Genomic DNA, 18,680 nt, shown 5'->3' with positions numbered 1-18,680 from the left:
ATCCCCTTAGAAGATGGACTGACAGGGGTTCCATCCTCAGACCTGTCCCCTGAGCAGAGAGAACTGAGAGATGTCCTGTCCTCATATCAGTCCCCTTAAAAGATGGACGGACAGGGGACCTGTCCTCAGGCCTATCCCCTCTGCTGAGGGGACTCAGAGAGGTACTGTTTTCATATCTATGCCCTTAGAAGACGGACGGACTGGGACTCCATCCTCAGATTTGTCCCCTGAGCTGAGGGGAGACGGAGAGAGATCCTGTCCTCATATCTATCCCCTAGGAGATGGACCGACAGGGGTCCCATCCTCAGCCCTGTCCCCTGAGCTCAGGGGATGGAGAGACTCGGTCCTGTCCTCATAGCTATCCCCTCAGGAGATGGACCGATAGGGGTCCCATCCTCAGGTCTGTGCCTGGAGCAGAGAGGACTGAGAGACACCCTGTCCTCATATCTATCCCCTAGGAAAATGGACCGACAGGGGTCCCATCCTCACACCTGTCCCCTGAGCTGAGGGGATGAGAGAGGTCCTGTTCTCATATCTATCACCTTAGAAGATGGACTGACAGGGGTCCTATCCTCAGACCTGTCCCCTGAGCTGAGGGTCTGACAAGAGTTCCTGTCCTCATATCTATCCCCTCAGAAGTTGGACTGACTGGGGTCCCAAACTCAGGTCTGTGTATGGAGCAGAGAGGATTGAGAGAGGTCCTGTCCTCATATCTATCCCCTTAGAATATGAACCGACAGGGGTCCCATCCTCAGACCTGTCCCCTGAGCTGAGGGGACAGAGAGTTCTGTCCTCACATCTATCCCCTTAGAATATGAATCGACAGGGGTCCCATCCTCAGGCCCGTACCCTGAGCTGGGGGACCAAGAGAGGTCCTGTCCTCATATCTAATCGCTTACAAGATGGAGCGATATTGGTCACACCCTCAGGCCTGTCACCTGAGCTGACGGGATCGAGAGGTCCTGTCTTTATATCTATCACCTTGGAAGATGGACCGTCAGGGGTCCCATCCTCAGGCCTGTCCCCTGAGCTGAGGGGCACAAAAGAGGTCCTGTCCTCATATCTATCCCTTCAGGAGATGGACCGACAGTGGTCCCATCCTCAGGTCTCTGCCTATAGCAGAGAGGACTCAGTGACGTCCTGTCCTCATATCTATCCCCTTAGAAGATGGACCGACAGGGGTCCCATCCTCAGGCCTGGCCCCTGAGCTGAGGGGACTGAGAGGATTCCTCTCCTCATATCTATCCCCTTAGAAGATGGAACGGAAGGGGTCCCATCCTCAGATCTCTCCCTTGAGCAGAGAGGACAGAGAGAGGTCCTGTCCTCATATCTATCCCCTTAAAAGGTGAACCAACAGGGATCCCATCCTCAGGCCTGTCCCCTGAGCTGAGGGGACTGCGAGCGTTCCTATCCTCATATTTATCCCGTCAGAAGATGGACCGACAGGGGTCCCATCCTCAGGCTTGTCTCCTGATCTGACTGGACCGAGAGAGGTCCTGTCCTCATATCAACCCCTCTATCCCCTTAGAAGATGGACTGACAGGAATCCCATGCTCAGGCTTGTCCCCTGGGCTGAGGGGACCTAGAGAGGTCCTGTCCTCATATCTATCCTCTTAGAAGATGGGCCGAGGGGGGGTCCCACCCTCAGGCCTGTCCCCTGAGTTGATGGGACTGAGAGAGGTCCTGTTCTCTTATCTATCCCCTTAGAAGATGGCCCAACAGGAGTCCCATCCTCAGGCCTGTCACCTGAGCTGAGAGGACCCAGAGTTCCTGTTCTCCTGTTTGCTGAGTGACATGTATGTGGAGAGGTGTCCCTTTATGAATTGCTCCTGAGTAGAGAGTACTGAGTGAGGTCATGTCCTAAGGTCTGTCCCCCGAGCAGAGAGGACTGAGAAAACTCCTGCTCCCTCATCAGCTTTGATCAGAGAAGACTGGGAGAGTTGTGGCCTTAGCTCTTTCCCTTAGCAGTGGGGACTGAGTTAAGCCCTGTCTTCAGGTCTGTTTCCTCAGCACAGTGGATTGAGAGACGTGCCATCCTCGGGCCTTTCACCTGAGCGGAATGAACTAACAGGGGTCCTATCCTCAGGTCTGCCCCTGAGCAGAGAAGGCTGACAGGGGTGCCATCCTCAGGCCTGTGCCCTCTCCTTCTGTGGATAGGCACCCGGGGTCTGTGGAGGGCCAGCATGTTTTGTATTTAATTTTAGGCTCATCTGAGAACCTGTCGATTCACTGCCTCGTAAGTCTATGTCCCATTGCAGTTGATTGGGAATGACAAGGCTAACCTAGGAACACGGCTGGGACCCCCTGCTGCTTCTCCTGCAGGCTGCAGCACTCTCTGTGGCCTTTCTGGACTCCCGGCCTCCACCTGTTCCTGGCCTGGGATCACCTCCTCTTAGTGAGCCGTGTGGCATCTTCATTTTTCTGAAGATGAAGATGCCACAGAGCAGTCACTTTCCTGGCCCCTCCCATGGCAGGATGCCAGGAAGAAGGCCATGCCCTGGGCAGTCTGGCCCTAGGTGGGCTCTGGGAATGGGCCCTCTGGCTGCCAGACACAGGAGTGGGGCCTGGCACAGAAGAGTGAGACCCCTGGGGGCTGCCTTTTTCCCAGCCCTCAGTCTGTGGCAGGTCGGGTATCACTAACACAGGCCTCCACAACAACTGTTTCAGCACTAACCAAGTGGTGAAATTAAATATTAAAAGCTGAAAGAGCCAACACCCTTATATAAAGGCTTGAATGTAACAAAAGCCCACCAAGAGTTTTGCCTAGGCCTTTCCTGGGCCTTGAAACATGACAAAATGATGAAAGAATTCTTCACAGGACCCGTTTAGGATTAAACACGTTTTATTGAAGGTCTGAAGAAACTCACCAGGCCTCCACAAACAAGCTTTATTGGAGATTAAAGGAACTCCCCAAACCTCCATGATTTAGCAGGAGATCAGATAAGGGTCATCACCCCAGCACCTGGACCCATTTAGATTAAGTCAATTTACTGAGGCTCCAGAGGGAGGTCTTCAGGACTCAAATCTTACCTATAGATGAAAAGAAGTGAATCACTTATGTCTTTTTAGATGAGTGCACACTTACATGTAGACATATAGCTTAGAAGGGATAGAAGCTCTGGAAAACTTTGTAATTTTGAGTTGGTCTGGCAATATTTTCCAGGCTTTCTCTCTGTAACCAGTTACAGAAATAAAAACTCTCTTCCTCCCCAGTTCATCTGCATCTCATTATTGGACCGCAAGAAATAGCAGCCCGACCCTCAGTTTTGTCAGGGAACAAGTCCTCTCCCACTGGTCAAGATAATTTGGAAAGAGCCGAATGTGACCTTTTCTCTCTCCCCTTTCTCTTTGCCTGTTCAAACGGGACCACCACTCAGGCCCCGACTCCTTCACCCACAGTGGGTTGTGCAAAGGCCAAAGCAGAGGCACCTGCTGGCTGCTTCCCTGGGCCTGCAGGGCAGACCCTGGTCCCTTGCTGCTGTGGTCCCCTGAGCCATGGGCCCCAGGGGCTTGGCTGGCTCTAGGCCTGGGATTACACTCTGCCCTTTGAGCTTTTCCCTACCCAAAGACAGCTGGCATTTGGAGGCAGCCACTCTCAAGGCTACCATATTCCTCCAGACCCTATCCCCTCCTCAGGGAGCCCAGAGTGGAGCCTGCCTCCCAGGCCTGTAGTCCCTGCACACAGTAGTCAGTCCCCTGAGCACTTTGGCCTCCAGCACCTCTGGCTGCCCTGCTCCTGGCCCCAGATGCCTGCTGACAATGTTGAACTTTACTCAAGCCCTGTAATCCTTGAAAACAGCAATGGTTACAAAATCCCCCCATCCTTTAGTGTTCCAGAAAATGACTTATTGCCAACAAACAAACAAAACAACAAAAACACTGTTATGGGTGGGCTGAATTTTATTTTACCCAAAATCCATATGTTGAAGTCCTAACTCCAGCACCTCAGAATGTGGCCTTATTTAGAGATAGAGTCTTTAAAAAGGTAATTAAAGTTAAATGAAGGCATTATGGTGGGCCCCAATCCAATATGACAGGTGTTCCTACAAGAAGAAGAAATTTGGACACACAGACAAACAAGGAAGATAATGTGAAGTGAAGCAGGAAGAAGATTGCCATCTACAAGCAAAAAAGAGAGGCCTGGAACAGATTCTTCCCTCACAGCCCTCAGAAAGAACCAAGCCTGCCGACACCTTGGTCTTGGACTCCCGGCATCGAAAACTGTGAGAGAATCAATTTCTGTTGTTTAAGCCTTTCGGTTTGTAGTACTTTGTTATGACAGGCCTGGGAAACTAACACAATACCCCTTCCCCGTAAGACTTAGTTAGGGCTCAGGAATGCTCTCCTTGTTTACCTATGACATGGACAGACACAAATCCTCCAAATTCCCATTTGCATTAATCAGAGTACTCCAGAAAAGCAAAACCAGTAGGAGATGATAGATATATTATTTTGGGAATTGGCACACATGATTATGGAGGCCAACAAATTCTATGACATGCCATCTGCAAGCTGTAGAATAGAGAAAGATGGTGGTATAATTCAGTCCAAGTTCAAAGGCCTGAGATCCAGGGAAGTTGATGGTGTTACTTCTAATCTAAAGCTGAAGGAGTGGGGAGTGGGGCCCATTGGTGTACATCTTGGAGTCTGAAAGCCTCAGATCCAGGAGCTCTGATGTCTGAGGACAAGAGAAGGTAGATGTTTCAGCTCAAGAAGAGAGAGAAAGAGAGAGAATGAGAGAGCGAGCTAGAGAGAGAGAGAGAGAGAGAGAGAGAGAGAGAATTTGCTCTTCCTCCATATTTTTGTTCTATTTGGCCCCTCAAACAATTGGATGATGCCTTCCTACATTGGTGAGGGTGATCTTTATTCATTGTACTGATAGAAATGCTAATCTCTCCTGCACACACCCTCACAGACACACCCAGAAATAATGTTTTTACCAGCTATCTGAGCATCCCTTAGCCCAGTCAAGTTGACACATGCAATTAACTAGCACATCCCTCTACCTCTCACTCTGTTCTTCTGTTCCACTACATGGGAAAGCTTCTCAGAAGACTTGTCTATGCCTACCATGCACACTTTCTCAGCTCCCATGCTCTCCTTAATTCTCTGTAACACTGGTTTCACCCATTCTGCTACTGAAAGGACTCTTAACAAAGTGACCGAACAACCTGAATCTTGATGAATCCAATTCTCTGTCCTCATCTTACTTACACCAACATCTCAGTAGAATTTGACCCAGGTGACTATTCTTCCTTCATGAAGCACTTTTTCCCTTGGCTCCTGGGATACCACATGCTTTGGGTTTCCTCCTACTTCACTGGCCTCTCCTAATTGAGTTTTCTGGTTCTTCCTTCTCTGCTGGATTCTCTCCAGGACTCAGTGCCCTGGGTCCTCTTCTCTTGCTATCTACATCACTTCCTTGGTGATCTCAGCCTGTCCATGCTTTCATTGACAGGCTGCTTCTAAGCCCAGTTCCCTCTTAAGCTCTAGACTTATATGTCAAAGTGCCTAACCCACATCTCCACTTGGGCAACAGAACATCTCAATACCAACTTTCCTAACACAAAACTCTGGCTCCCAAGCTGCACCATTCAATCAGTGCCAAACTGCTCATAAGCTCACCCAAGATACTGGCATCACCATCTACCCAGACGCTCTGATTCCAAACCTAGACTCAGTTTGTCTTCTTCTCTTTCCCTCATAGATTCATATTCCATTATCAGCAAGTACTGCAGTTCTACTTCCAAATACATGTAAACTCCATCCACTTCTCTCTATCTCTACCACTGCCATCATTGCCCAGGCCACCGTCACTGATACTTGCAGTATAATAGCCTCCTCTCTCTCTCCTCTTGCTCCTCTATAGTCCATTCTCCAAATATAACTCATAGTGATTTTTAAAAATCAGAAATCAAATGACATCATTTATTTGCTCAGAAGCCATGGATGGCTTCCCATATCACTTAGACTAAAACTCAAACTCCTAACCACTGCCTACAAACCCTACATGATCTGGCCTCCACTCTTCTGTGTGTTTACCACCCTCTAGCCCCACTGGCTAGTCCCTCAAACACACCTGACTCTTAAATCATCTCAGGGCCTCTGCCTTTATTGGTCCCTCGATCTGGAAAACTTGCGGGAATGGGATATTCTAGGACTGTGCTGCCCAATAGGGTAGTCTCTAGCCATGTGTGGTTACTAGGCACTTGAAATGGATCTATTGTGACTGAGGAACTGGATTTATAAAATGTATTTTAGTTGATTTCTATTTAAACACAAGTAACCTAACGTGGGATGTGGAGACCATATTTAGCATGTGGAGACCAGAGCTCTAGCTCGTTCTGCTTTATAATTTTACAGAACTTGTCTGAAATCATCTATTTTATGCATTCATTTAGTCAACATTTACTGAGCACTTACTATGTACAGGGCACTATTATAGGCACTGGGAATTCAGCAGTGGAGCAAAAGAACAAAAATGTCTCATGGAAATTTCATTTAAGTAAGGAAATACAAACAATAAAATAAGTAGAAAATATATAGTATGTTAGATTGTGATAAGTGCTACAGAGAAAAAGCAAGGAAGCAGATATAAGGAGTGTTAGAGGTGTGCACAGAATTTTAAATTGGATGATCCATGAAGGTATCAGGGAGAAGGTAGCAGCTGAGCAGAGATGTGAAGGACGCAAGGGAGATGGCCACGTGGGCATCTGGGAGACGAGCATTCCGGGCAGAAGAGACAACCAGCACACAGTTCAAGGCCAGAGAATGCCTGGAATGGTGTAAGGAGGAAAGGTGGTGGGGGCTGGATTAAGCAGCACCTGCTTGGCCAGCCACCTTGAGGACTCAGGCTTTTAGTCCAAGTAAAACAAGGTCTGGGGAAGGTATGGAGCAGAAGAGGGAGATGATCTGATTGAAGTTTCAAACTCTTCACTCTTGCAGTCGTGCTGGAGTACACTTCAGGGTGGGAAGGAAGGAAAGATGATTGCTTAGGTTACTGCAATTATCCACATGGAGGATTAGGGGGCAATGTGTTTATGGTGAAGGTGGGGAGAAATGGTTTGCCTCTGGATCTCTTTGGCAGGGAGAGTTAACAGGCTAGGCTGATGGGCTGCAGTGGGAGAGCAGTAGGTGATGTGTAGGTTTTGGCCTATGCAAGCTGAAGAATGGGACTGTCATTTATGGAGCTGTGGATGGCAATGCATAGAGCATGGCTTCCATGGTTGAGTATGAGATGACGATTAGACCCCCCAGGTGGAAATGAGCTGTGGAAAGTTGAAACACAAGTCTGAAGTTCAGGAAGATGACATGGGCTGGAGCAGCTGCAATTCCAGAAGGAGGCAGTGTATACTATGTTGAAGCCTGGACCCCAGTGGTACAACGCAGTGAGTGCAGATAGAAAAGCGAAGGGGTCCAAGAACAAAGTCTTGGAGTACTCCAAAGTTGAGAGAATGGGGTGATGAGAAACAACCAGTAATGGAGATAGAAAAGGAGTGACCAGTGAGGTGGAAGGAAAGGCAGAATGGACTGAGAGGCCTAGCAAAGGGAATAGACCTGATATGGTCCCCATCCAATTCTAATCTCGAATTATAATCCCCACATGTCAAGGGAAGGACCCATAATCCCCACATGTTGAGGGAGGGAGGTGACTGGATAATGGGGGCAGTTCCCTCCATGCTGTTCTCGTGATAGTGAGCTCTCAGAGATCTGATGGCTTTATAAGCGTTGGCATTTCCCCTGCTTGCACTTCTCTCTCCTGCAGCCTTGTGAAGAAGGTGCCTGCATCCCCATTGCCTTCTGCCATGATTGTAAGTTTCCTGAGGCCTCCCCAGCCACGTGGAACTGTGAGTCAATTAAACCTCTTTCCTTTATAAATTACCCAGTCTCGGGTATTTCTTTATAGCAGTGTGAGAACAAACTAATACATGCCCACTGGACCAAATGCTGCTGCTCAGTTGATGAGGCCTGAGAAGTGTGCATAGGGTCTAGCAATGTGGAGGTCATTGGGGACCTTAGCACCAGCATTTTTAGTACCATGGTGGAGGTGAGAGCCTGAAAGAAATGGGTTCAAAAGAAAATGAAGAGAGTAAAGGCTTTCATGTTTATTTAGCACCTGCCTCCCATCATTGACCAGAAGGACAGGGTCCTTGTCTGATTTGTCACTGGTGTGTCCTCAGTGCCTACTATAGTGTGTGGCCCACAGTGGGTGCTCAGGAAATATTTAAATTATTAAATGAATGAATGAATGAACGAATGATTCTTCCTCATCCTTCAAGTTTCAGTTCAGAGGTCACCTCCCCCAGAATACCATCTTTAGCCCCAGAAATCCAGGTGACACACCTCTGTGCTCCTTTAGCTATTGCTACTGAAATAGGATTGTTGCTTTGTCTTTCTCCCCATGAGATGGTCACTCCACAAATTCACAGATTGTCTGTCTTGCTCACTGATGTATCCCCAGTGCCCCACAGAAGGCTTGACACACCATACAAGGAGAGCGAGTAGCCTTGAGGGGTGGAGCTGAGTGTAGGGGAACATTAAAGAGGGGCTGAAAGATAGCCTCCTTTTGTATAGCAAACTCATACTAAAGCCAAATATCATGTCCTTGTGAAAAGCTTCTCTGTTAGATGTGGTGGCATGTGCATCTGTAGTCTCAGCAACTCCGGTGGTTGAGCCTTGAGCCCAGGAGTTTGAGGTTGTAGTGAGCTACGATCATGCCACTGCTCTCCAGACTGGGTAACAGAGTAAGAGTCTGTCTCTAAAACCAAAAATGCAAAAAAGCTTCCCTGACCAAGTGTTGCAGGAAGTCAGGGACCCTGAATGGAGGGACTGGCTGGAGCCACAGCAGAGGAACATAAATTGTGAAGATTTCATTTTAATATGGACATTTATCAGTTCCCAAAATTAATATTTCTATAATTTCTTAATCCTGTCTTTACTTTAATCTCTTAATCTTGTTATCTTCAAAAAGAAAGGGAGAGATGTTATGGGAAGTCAGGGACCCTGAACAGAGGGACCGGCTGGAGTCGCAGCAGAGGAACATAAATTGTGAAGATTTCATTTTAATATGGACATTTATCAGCTCCCAAAATTAATACTTTTATAATTTCTTATGCCTGTCTTTACTTTAATCTCTTAATCCTGTTATCTTTGTAAGCTGAGAATGTACATCACCTCAGGACCACTATTGTGTTAACTGTACAAACTGATTGTAAAACATGTGTGTTTGAACAATATGAAATCAGTGCATCTTGAAAAAGAACAGAACAACAGTGATTTTTAGGGAACACGGGAAGACAACCATAAGGTCTGACTGCCTGCGAGGTCGGGCAGAATAGAGCCATATTTTTCTTCTTGCAGAGAGCCTATAAATGGACGTGCAAGTAGGGAAGATATTGCTAAATTCTTTTCCTAGCAAGGAATATTAATAATTAAGACCCTGGGAAAGGAATGCATTCCTGGGGGGAGGTCTATAAACTGCCGCTCTGGGAGTGTCTGTCTTATGCAGTTGAGATAAGGACTGAAATACACCCTGGTCTCCTGCAGTACCCTCAGGCTTACTAGGATTGGGAAACCCCAGCCCTGGTAAATTTGAGGTCAGACCAGTTCTCTGCTCTCGAACCCTGTTTTCTGTTAAGATGTTTATCAAGACAATACATGCACTGCTGAACACAGACCCTTATCAGGAATTCTGATTTTGTCCTTGCCCTGTTTGCTCAGAAGCATGTGATCTTTGCTCTGTTTTTTGCCCCTTAAAGCATGTGACCTACTCCCTGTTCATACACCCCCTCCTTTTTTGAAATTCTTAATAAAAACTTGCTGGTTTTGTGGCTCAGGTGGGCATCACAGTGCCCACCTCATGTCACCCCCAGAAGCCCAGCTGTAAAATTCCTCTCTTTGTACTCTTTCTCTTTATTTCTCAGCTGGCCGACACTTACGGAAAATAGAAAGAACCTATGTTGAAATATTGGGGGTGGGTTCCCCCAATAACCAAGCAGCCCAGAGTAGGTCACTATATTATAGCTTATAGGTCAAGGCTGCAGTGAGGGCCTTGACCCTGTCTCCAAAATATACCCTGTATGTTTTGCTCAGAGCACTTATCACAACAGTATTTTGTTGTGGGATGTTTGGTTTACTCTTCTGTCCTCTTACACTGTGAGCTCCACAGAAATACAAACTGAGTCTACTTTACTGGGGCTCCCACGTCTGGCACACAGGTAGATATCCAATCAATGCTTGTTGCGTGATTAAGTGACCAACTGGCACATCAAGGTGCTGAACAGAAGAAGGCATCAATGGGCAGAAGACATTTGTGGGAGGAGATACTGAAGCAGAGGGATCTGCCAAGGGCACTTCAGGCAGAGGACATGAGAAGGAGGTGATCTGGCAGCCAAGCATTATGCATGCCACGTCACACCAAGCTCACAACTGGACAGCTTGCACGATGTGGAGCACAGTGTACGGTGGGCCTCAGAAATGAAAAGCAATGTGCAGCAGGCTTTCAGAGAGAGGGAGAGGCAATTCTCAAGCAGGGTGCATGATTCAGAGAGGCTGTGAAGGCAGAGGGCAGAGTGCAGAGTAGTCACAGGCAGTGACCACAGCTGTGCAGGAAGAACCCCATGAAGAACACATTCACAGCAAAACACTAGGCTATAAAACAAGCCTCCACAAATTTTAAAATGTTGAAGTTATGCAAAGTGTGTTAACCTACCATAATGGAATGAAATTAGAAACTGATAACTGAAGGAAATCTGGGGAACCCACATTAAACAACAAACTCCAAAATAACCAGTGGATCAAATAAGAAGTGATAAGGGGAATTAGAAAACCTTTGAGATGAATGAAAAGGAAAACACAACATGTAGCTAGAGAAGTGCTCAGAGAACAATTTCTAGCTATAAATGCATACATTCAAGAAGAAAGATCTTGGCCGGGCATGGTGGCTCACACCTGTAATCCTAGCACTTTGGGAGGTCAAGATGGGAAGATTGCTTGAGTCCTGGAGTTGTAGACTGGCCTGGGCAACATGGCCAAACTCCACCTCTAAAAAAATTCAAAGGAAAAAATTAGCCAGGCATGGTGGCACGTGCCTGTAGTCCCAGCTACTCAGGAGGCTTAAGTGGCAGGATTGCCTGTGCCCAGGAGGTCAAGGCTGCAGTGAGCCATGATTGTGCCACCGCACACCAGCCTGGGAACAGGGTCTTACCCTGTCTCCAAAAAAAAAAAATGAAAGAAAGAAGGATCTCAAATCAACAACCTAACTTTATACCTTAAAGGAACTAGAAAAAGAAGAGCAAAGTAAATCCAAACCAAGTAGAAGGGAAGAAATGACAAAGATTAAAGGCAACATTAATGAAACAGAGAGTAGAAAATAATCTAAAAGTATCAATAAAATGATTTTTTTAAAAAGTCAATGTGGTTCTTTAGAAACAACAAAATCAACAGACCTTAAGTAAGACTAACGAAGCAAAGCACACTATGGCAAGGGCAGTTAAAGGCAAAAGCCCTTGTGCAGATAGGCCTCACTGGCTGAGCCCTAGGTGACGAACGAACTCAGCAGAGATCAGAGAGCAGAAGGCATCTGCAGGTAGAATGCACTGTGCAAGGAGCTAGGAGCACAAGACATTAGGAGGCAGAGGACAGTGGGAAGAAGGCATTCAGAGGCAGGTTTGGGACCTTCACAGGCAGAGGATACTGTGCACAGAAGTTTCACAAGAGGAATACGTTCTGGGGAGAAAAATTCACAGGCTGAACACAACCATAAGCAAGGAGCAGTCCCTAGAGGACATAGAGATGCATGGGCAGGGGACCATCACAGATACAAACTCGGGACAGGAAGGAGGAGTCGTGGTAACAGAGGAGGCACAACACTAGGATCGACTTGCTGTTTCACAATGACACTCCCTATTTTTCCTTTAGGTCTTTGTGTCACACACTGTCACCAATTAAGAGTCCTACAAATACCTAGTTAGGAGCTACTGTTGCAGTCCTTGTCTTTTGAATTAGTAAAAGCTCTTCCTTCCTTCCCATTGTAACAAGATAAAGGCGAAGGTTGGGGTGAGAAAATAGCTAGAGGAACACTAGTCCAATGGCCCCAAGGCCCCTACTCAGTGGTAGGAGTTCTCGGTATTATGTCTATCTTTGGGCTTCCTGATCACCCTTTCCTGTCCCTGGGTTGAATCAAGACTTGGATCGCATGCAGATTATATTGGCACACATCTAGAGGAATGAGTTGGAGTGTGTGTTGGGGTCACCTTTGAGGAGGACCTTTGAGAGATGTGTATTCAGAATTACTGTCAAGGAAGAGTTGGAGGGACCAGGGGTGTTTAAATGTGAGAAGAGTTGACCAAGACAGAATCTGAGAAGCATTTTCATCTATTTTAAGGGCTGGCATCTAGCAGAGGGATTAAAGACCACCAGCGGGTGACATACAGAAATGGACTTTAACTCAACTGAAGAATGCATCTCCTAAAACCAAGGCTGTCCACAGACAGCAGGGGTTTGTAAGGAACTGAGCTCCTGGTCACTGGAAGTGGGCACTAACAACTAGGTGGCTGGCTGTCTGCAGTGGTAACGATGAGGAGGATAGACGCCCCCCTGCCCCCGCCACAATACAATATTCTTCATTAAGATTTCATGAGTCTAGAATTCCACAGTTCCTGCGCATGCCTAGTGTACAGATCTTGCTATTAAGTACTTGTTTACTTTTGTACAGAGAATGGCTTCAGGAAATAGGAATAAAGAAATCACACAGCTGAATACACCAAGTTATTACACTTAAAAAGAAAACTTTGACACATGTAATATCTTACCATTTATTATAATTGTGCACATTAATACGGATTAAGTATGATTAGAAACACTAAGCAATTAAAAAGAAGCAAAAATGTAATGCAACCATCCCTCTTCCTCAGATTTGCAAAATGCTGTGCCTTTTTAGACATGAGAGAGGCTGTTTTGGGTCTAAGTCAATAATGCTCTTGCAAGATTTCTTTGCATATCTTGCATGTTGGTTCTAAAACTCCCTTAAAGGCAGACTATACCTTGAATGGGGGAAGCCAGCCTATCTTGGGCCTCTTTATCTTGCCTTTCATCCACTGGGCCTGCACTGAGACTCAGGGATAGCACCTCTCACCAACGGGGTGACTTTTCTTCCCTTCACTCATTCATTTAGTAACTGTGTGTTAGTGTCCACCACGTGCCAAGTCTGATGTTGGGGACTACAGTTGAGGAAGAGCAGTTGCTATTTAGTGTGGGTACACGCCCTCCAGAGGAAATCTGATACAAATAAATGGAATGTTCCTCTCTGATCATTTGGCAGGAAGAACAAGTCCACAAGCCAATGTGCATAAGGCTTAGAAACTGGAGAAAGACGTAGACATTTTATAATTAAATCAAGAGAACAGGCCCTCATTTTATATCAGAAATACTCTAAGGCTGTTCTTCCTTTCAAGGAACTTACAGAGTGATGCTGGGCCCACAGATGGCAGAGTCCAGCTGAACCTGAGCAGAGGGTTGGCTGACTGCATGAACAGGCTTGCATCTGCCCAGCCATCCAACGAGTTTCCATGTCCCAAGTACCTGGGGCCCCAGCAGTTGCCACTAGCTTGAGGCAGAGTCTAGACAGGAAAATGGGTCACTGAAAGCTCTCTGCTCAGATAAGCTAGCCCCCTGGAGCTTTTCCTGGATTCACAAGCTCCTCTTTGGTAATGTCTATGAGTCAAATCTGTTCTCAGCTGAAAGCATCTCAGTTTGGAGGCATTTTCATGGATGGAGGGGAGGGAAAGGGGCAGCTTGACCCTTGAAGTACTTCTTGAGAGGTGGGGATAATTCAGGGATCCAGGATGCCCAGAGGAAGAGTATGATTTCACACCTTCTGCTCTTTGCAAGCCTATGTCTTCAGGAGGCCTGAAGGGAGGGTGTTAACCTGGCAGGAACGATGTACCCTCTGCACAGTGCTTGGCACACACTGAGCACAAAATCAATGCTTGCTTTTGTGGCTGCTGCTCTGGGAAGGACACAGGCTCTGTAGAGTTCTGCACAATGCAATGGCCACCTCTCCGAGTTCCAATATCCTCATCTCTAAGATGGGATGAGAATATCGCCTTCACAGGATTATCATGGGGATTAATGCCATCACTTTGTGACAGTGCCTGGTATGCGGTACAGGCTCAAGAAATGTTAGTTGCTTTTCCCCCTCCTTAATCCTGCTGGGATCTACACACCCTAACACCCACTTGGGAAGATTTATGTGTAAAGTTCAGGGAGCAGAATTGAGGGCAAATTAATCAACTATCAAGATTCCAACAGACACAGATATCACTTTGATCAGTAGCATCCTAAAATCATATCCTACTGAATTTAAACCTAATTGTGTAAATTTTCCAACACATGCCAACATACCTGTAAGGGAACACTCAAATATAGTGAAAGGTAGGTGGAAGACAAAATGAAAAACTGCTATATAAGTCAATCAAAAGCAACTATCTACTTTTACAAGTGTATGGAAATTTTAAAAAAAATAGATATGGCAAATAGACAGGCTAAACACTAGCCTATACCAATCCCTAGCATTCAATGTCTGCAATTTACCCATCAGGGATCATCAACAGTCTTCAACTTGGCCCATCATAAGCCTCAAGGGAGTCAGGACACACTGAACCCTACACTTCCACCCACCCTAAACTCATTAGAAAGCTAATCTGTCTTAGGGAAGCCAAGATGGAATTCTTGTTTGATCCTGTTTGGTTGAGCCTGAAATGAGATCATGGATGTAAAGTGCTTTCTAAGCTATGAGAAGCTATACACACAAGCAATTACCATAGCATCATTAAGATACGATATTGGATGTATGCAACTTCAACTTAAGAAGGGCAAAAGCATGAAGAAATCAAACAGGGTGGGAGGAGGTGAGGGAAGGGGAGACAGCAACTTGGGGCAAAACTGGGGACAGCCAAACTTGTCCAGAGTCATCAGCTTCTGATCAGCCCAGGGATCGGGGGGGGGGGCTAAAAGAAAACAGAAGTAGCCATGAGACTAGAAACACATCAGCCAGAGGCCCTCAGGGTGGGTGACTGCTCCAGTGATCAGGAGTTACCACCTAGCTCAAGGTGTCTTCTGGAGAGAAGACCATCAGCATGGAGCTAGTGGAAAGCCTGTTTGCTATTGATCCCGACTGCCTTCAAGGGATATATTCTGCTCTGTGCTCAGACACTGTGATAAATTCCACTGGCTATGAGCATGCAAACACACGTCTTCAGGCAGTTCTCATAATGTGACCCAGAGGCTTGCTTCACTGAGCACCGTGGCTATGCAGTACTGATCTGAAGCTATGCAAGCAACAGTGAACTGAGAGCCCTGGACAAGAATCCAAAGACCTGGGGTGAGGTCCTGATTCTACCTTGGTTTCTCCAGGTCCCCTCCCTTTCTACATCTTTATTTCCTTGTTGCAAAATGGGGCTAACAACAGCGGCCCAGCGAGCATCCCAGGGCAGCTAGAGGGCTTGGCTCAGGTGCTGGATGGAAGGTGTGATTTGGAAGTGTCCTCATAGAGGGCCTTTGTCCATGCCACCTAAGATCTCAAAATATCACAAGGCAGAGGGACATGAAGACATAGGGCCCCCAAACATAAGGGAGAGCCAAGAAAGATAGCTGTGTCTGAAGCTGACTCCAGGAGAGACTGGGGCACATCTCTACTCCTTAATGAGTCTCTTGGCCACTTGTCCTTTGCAGTGCCAGCACCCACCTAGAAGAGCTTCTCATAGCATTTCCCACAGTGAATGGTGTCACGGTGAATGAAGATCTGATCCAGGAGATCGCCCATCGGTTTACTGCAAATCCCACACTGAAAGAAAAAGCAAGCTGGAGGTCAACACACAAAGCAAAGCAAGAGGAATGAGTGAAGTGGGAAGGAGATGCCTGAACAAGGTGGGTGAGCAGATGCTGTGAGCCTATGGCACATCCTGGACCTCAGGACTTGCAAACATCACAAAATAATACAGAAAAAGGAGGGAGGGAGTAGTAAGTAGAGCTAGAAGCTCAGCTACTTTCAAGGGCCAGTGGGCAAGCAAAGGGGAACCTATTTGGCATGATTTGACCAGAAATGTGTTTCCCTGCAGTCAGCCGATTCCCAGGAGAAGCTGCGAAGTGGGGCATGTTCTGCATTTTAGCACTTACTTAGCCAGGAGCAAGCAAAGTTCAGGCCCTGTGGGGAGGAGAGAAGACTGCCTAACATTCTGTCAAGGCAAAGGAGAGGGTTGTTTTTTTCAGTGCACCTAGAGGTGACCCCCCTAAATGGACTGGAACCAACAACCTGGGGTTACAAAGTACCATACATCATAGAGAATGGGGACCCCAATGGCATTCAGAATAAAATTCAAACTCTGTGCCCGCCAAGGCCTACATGATCTAGCCACCCTGTCACTCATGCCATTCTCCCATGAAAGCTAGAACACTCTAGTGCTTCTGCCCCAGGGCCTTTGCACTTGCTGGCCCTCTGCCAGGAATAGTCTTTCCTGAAAAGACCACTTTTGTCTCCCCTACAGTACTAAGTATGCGGAATCACCAACATTCATCTACTCTCTTAGACTTGGAAGCTCATTCAGCTCCCAGGTGTGCAAAGCCTCTGCGACTATCTGCAATTGTATATGGAGATCAAGCCTTCTCTGCATTCTCTGAACCTGTAACACTCTTGCACTCTACAAAACGTCCTTAGCAGCACATGATCAGGACGTTACTGCCTAGCTCAAGGTGTCTTCCACCTCTTTCTTACCTTAAAGCAATATTCATGGCAGCAGATGCCAAGATGTTCTAGGGTAATCTTTGGACAGTCTCGGATCTCATGGTTGCAGTAAGTACAGATCCCTCCAGTTGTCCTGTGAGATGAAGAACAACAACCCGGTGGTCAGGCTGGTGTACAGACCTCTGATGTGACACAGCCAGACCTTCTGGTTTGGTGCAGCCAGGCCCAGGTTTGCTGTCAGGATCTCCAGGCTGCCATCGTTTTCTGTGGTGTGCAGATCAGTTCTCAGCCTGCTGTAGACCTCTGCATTATTTCTAAAAACTAGTCAGGCATCTTTTTCCAGCTCACAATGACAATGTCTCCTGTAGGTGTCCTGACGTGACGCTTATTCCAGACAGTTTGCCTCCCCCGACCTTCTGCTTAGAATATCCACTGGGGCCTGCTACCTTCTAGAGCAGGAAGACCAATGCCTTCTGCTACAGGAGACATGTCATTGTGTGCCCTGCCTGGCCCCCTGTCTTGATGGCCCTTCTCTTCATGCCTGGGCCAGCTGAGCCCTGCCCCCGCCTATACTCCTGGATCCACTCTCCGTGCTCTGTCTATACAGCCTACTCAGATCCAGTGCTCAAGTTCTAGACACTGACTCCAGGGTTGAGCATCTTTCCAGTTCCAGGATGCCTGTTTCTGAGAGTCACCTCTGCTTTTCTTCCTCAGACTGGACTTTCTGAAAGTGACTGCTTGATCTGATGCCACAGGCCAAAATTCAGGGTACTTTCTTCCAGAGATTTGGGTCTGCTTCTGACAGGAGCCCAGGGGCGGGGAGACATTACCAATCTAGATCCACGTTAGCTCTGTCGGAGGACCCAGAAGTGCCACGGGCAGCTTGAGTGTGGCCCACCATCCTGCTGCTGGCCCAGGGTTAACTCTGGACAGCAGTGCTGCTGGCAACCCTTGCCCTCAGTGCAGCCCTGCTCCTCCTGCTTCTTTCACCACCAGTAGCACCAGCTCACAGCTGTTCTTTGTGTGTGTGCATGTGTGTCTGTGCATATGCATGTGTGCAAGTGACTGAGATTGTCCCTAGAGAGTCCCCTTCCTTCCTCCAAGCCTAGCGATGGATCAGTAATGTCTGATTCTGGATTTAGTAGTTGTGCAATGGAAAGGGGGGGTCCCTAGAGTATCTGATTTGTCACTCCATTAGAAGTGGAAGCCTCATTCCATTTGCCCCTATGTAGGTGGTTAACTCTCAGGTTTCTGACCAACCCGTCCTTCTCTGCTAAGACTTCATCTGCTGATGTGTCTCACCAAGTAATCTGTAGCTACTCAGAACCAGCTGCTTCTTCCGTTATAGGGGAGGAGATTCCCTGGCCCCATATGCTTGCCTGCTCCTGTATGTTTGCCCTTGGGGCCCGGTAGGATTCTTTTTATCTTAACTCTCTTACTTCCTTCCTTTTCCTCCCCAATTTAGCTTTCGCCTCTGAATGTCATCCACAGGAATTTAGATCTGCCTATCAATGAGAAGCCAGATGGCAGAGTAGAAACATCCCTAACCTGGGAGGAGTCAGGGCCCTGGAGTTTAGTCCTGGGTCTGCCATATTCGCTCACTGTGGACTGAAGGCTACTTATTCTACCAGATCTATTTTCTTCATAGCAGCCTGAGTGAACTCAATCTCTGAGACTCTCTTCTCCTCAATCCAAGAATTTTAACACAAGATTTCTTTGTCATTAAGGTGGTCTGGTGACTGTGCCATCATCTAGTGACAGCTTTCAAAACTGCTGAACGAGGTGTTTTCTGTCCCTGCTTTCAATTTCGTGGCTCCATAGCACTGTGCATTCTTAGCTCTGTGTGTCTTTCTGGTTTCTTGATGCCAGCAGCCCATTTTTCCTCCTTCTCTGCCCACTCCTCTCTTTTGTAGTTATTTTATTTTTACTTCTGGCCAGA

General features: G+C 47.1%; 2 protein-coding genes across 8 annotated transcripts in view; one reads left to right on the top strand and one right to left on the bottom strand.

Moving 5' to 3' along the window:
- Positions 1–18,680, top strand: part of CETN2 (centrin 2) — a 628,428-nt gene that overhangs the window by 475,028 nt on the left and 134,720 nt on the right. The gene's annotated exons all lie outside the window — the stretch shown is intronic.
- ZNF185 (zinc finger protein 185 with LIM domain) overlaps positions 12,804–18,680 on the bottom strand; it is a 72,492-nt gene continuing 66,615 nt past the window's right edge. For all 4 annotated transcript variants that reach the window (XM_050775325.1, XM_050775327.1, XM_050775328.1 and 1 more), the window contains 2 exons: positions 16,772–16,874; positions 12,804–15,844 (listed from right to left, as the gene is read on the bottom strand). In XM_050775325.1, the coding sequence (XP_050631282.1) occupies positions 15,746–15,844; positions 16,772–16,874 (202 nt within the window). In that variant the 3' untranslated portion in view covers positions 12,804–15,745. The remainder of the gene's footprint in view (positions 15,845–16,771; positions 16,875–18,680) is intronic.

This window comes from Macaca thibetana, chromosome X, assembly GCF_024542745.1.
Source record: "Macaca thibetana thibetana isolate TM-01 chromosome X, ASM2454274v1, whole genome shotgun sequence".
NCBI classification, from domain to species: Eukaryota; Metazoa; Chordata; class Mammalia; order Primates; family Cercopithecidae; genus Macaca; species Macaca thibetana.
Note: the sequence above shows the minus strand (reverse complement) of the source record. Positions and strands in the feature narration are given on the sequence as shown.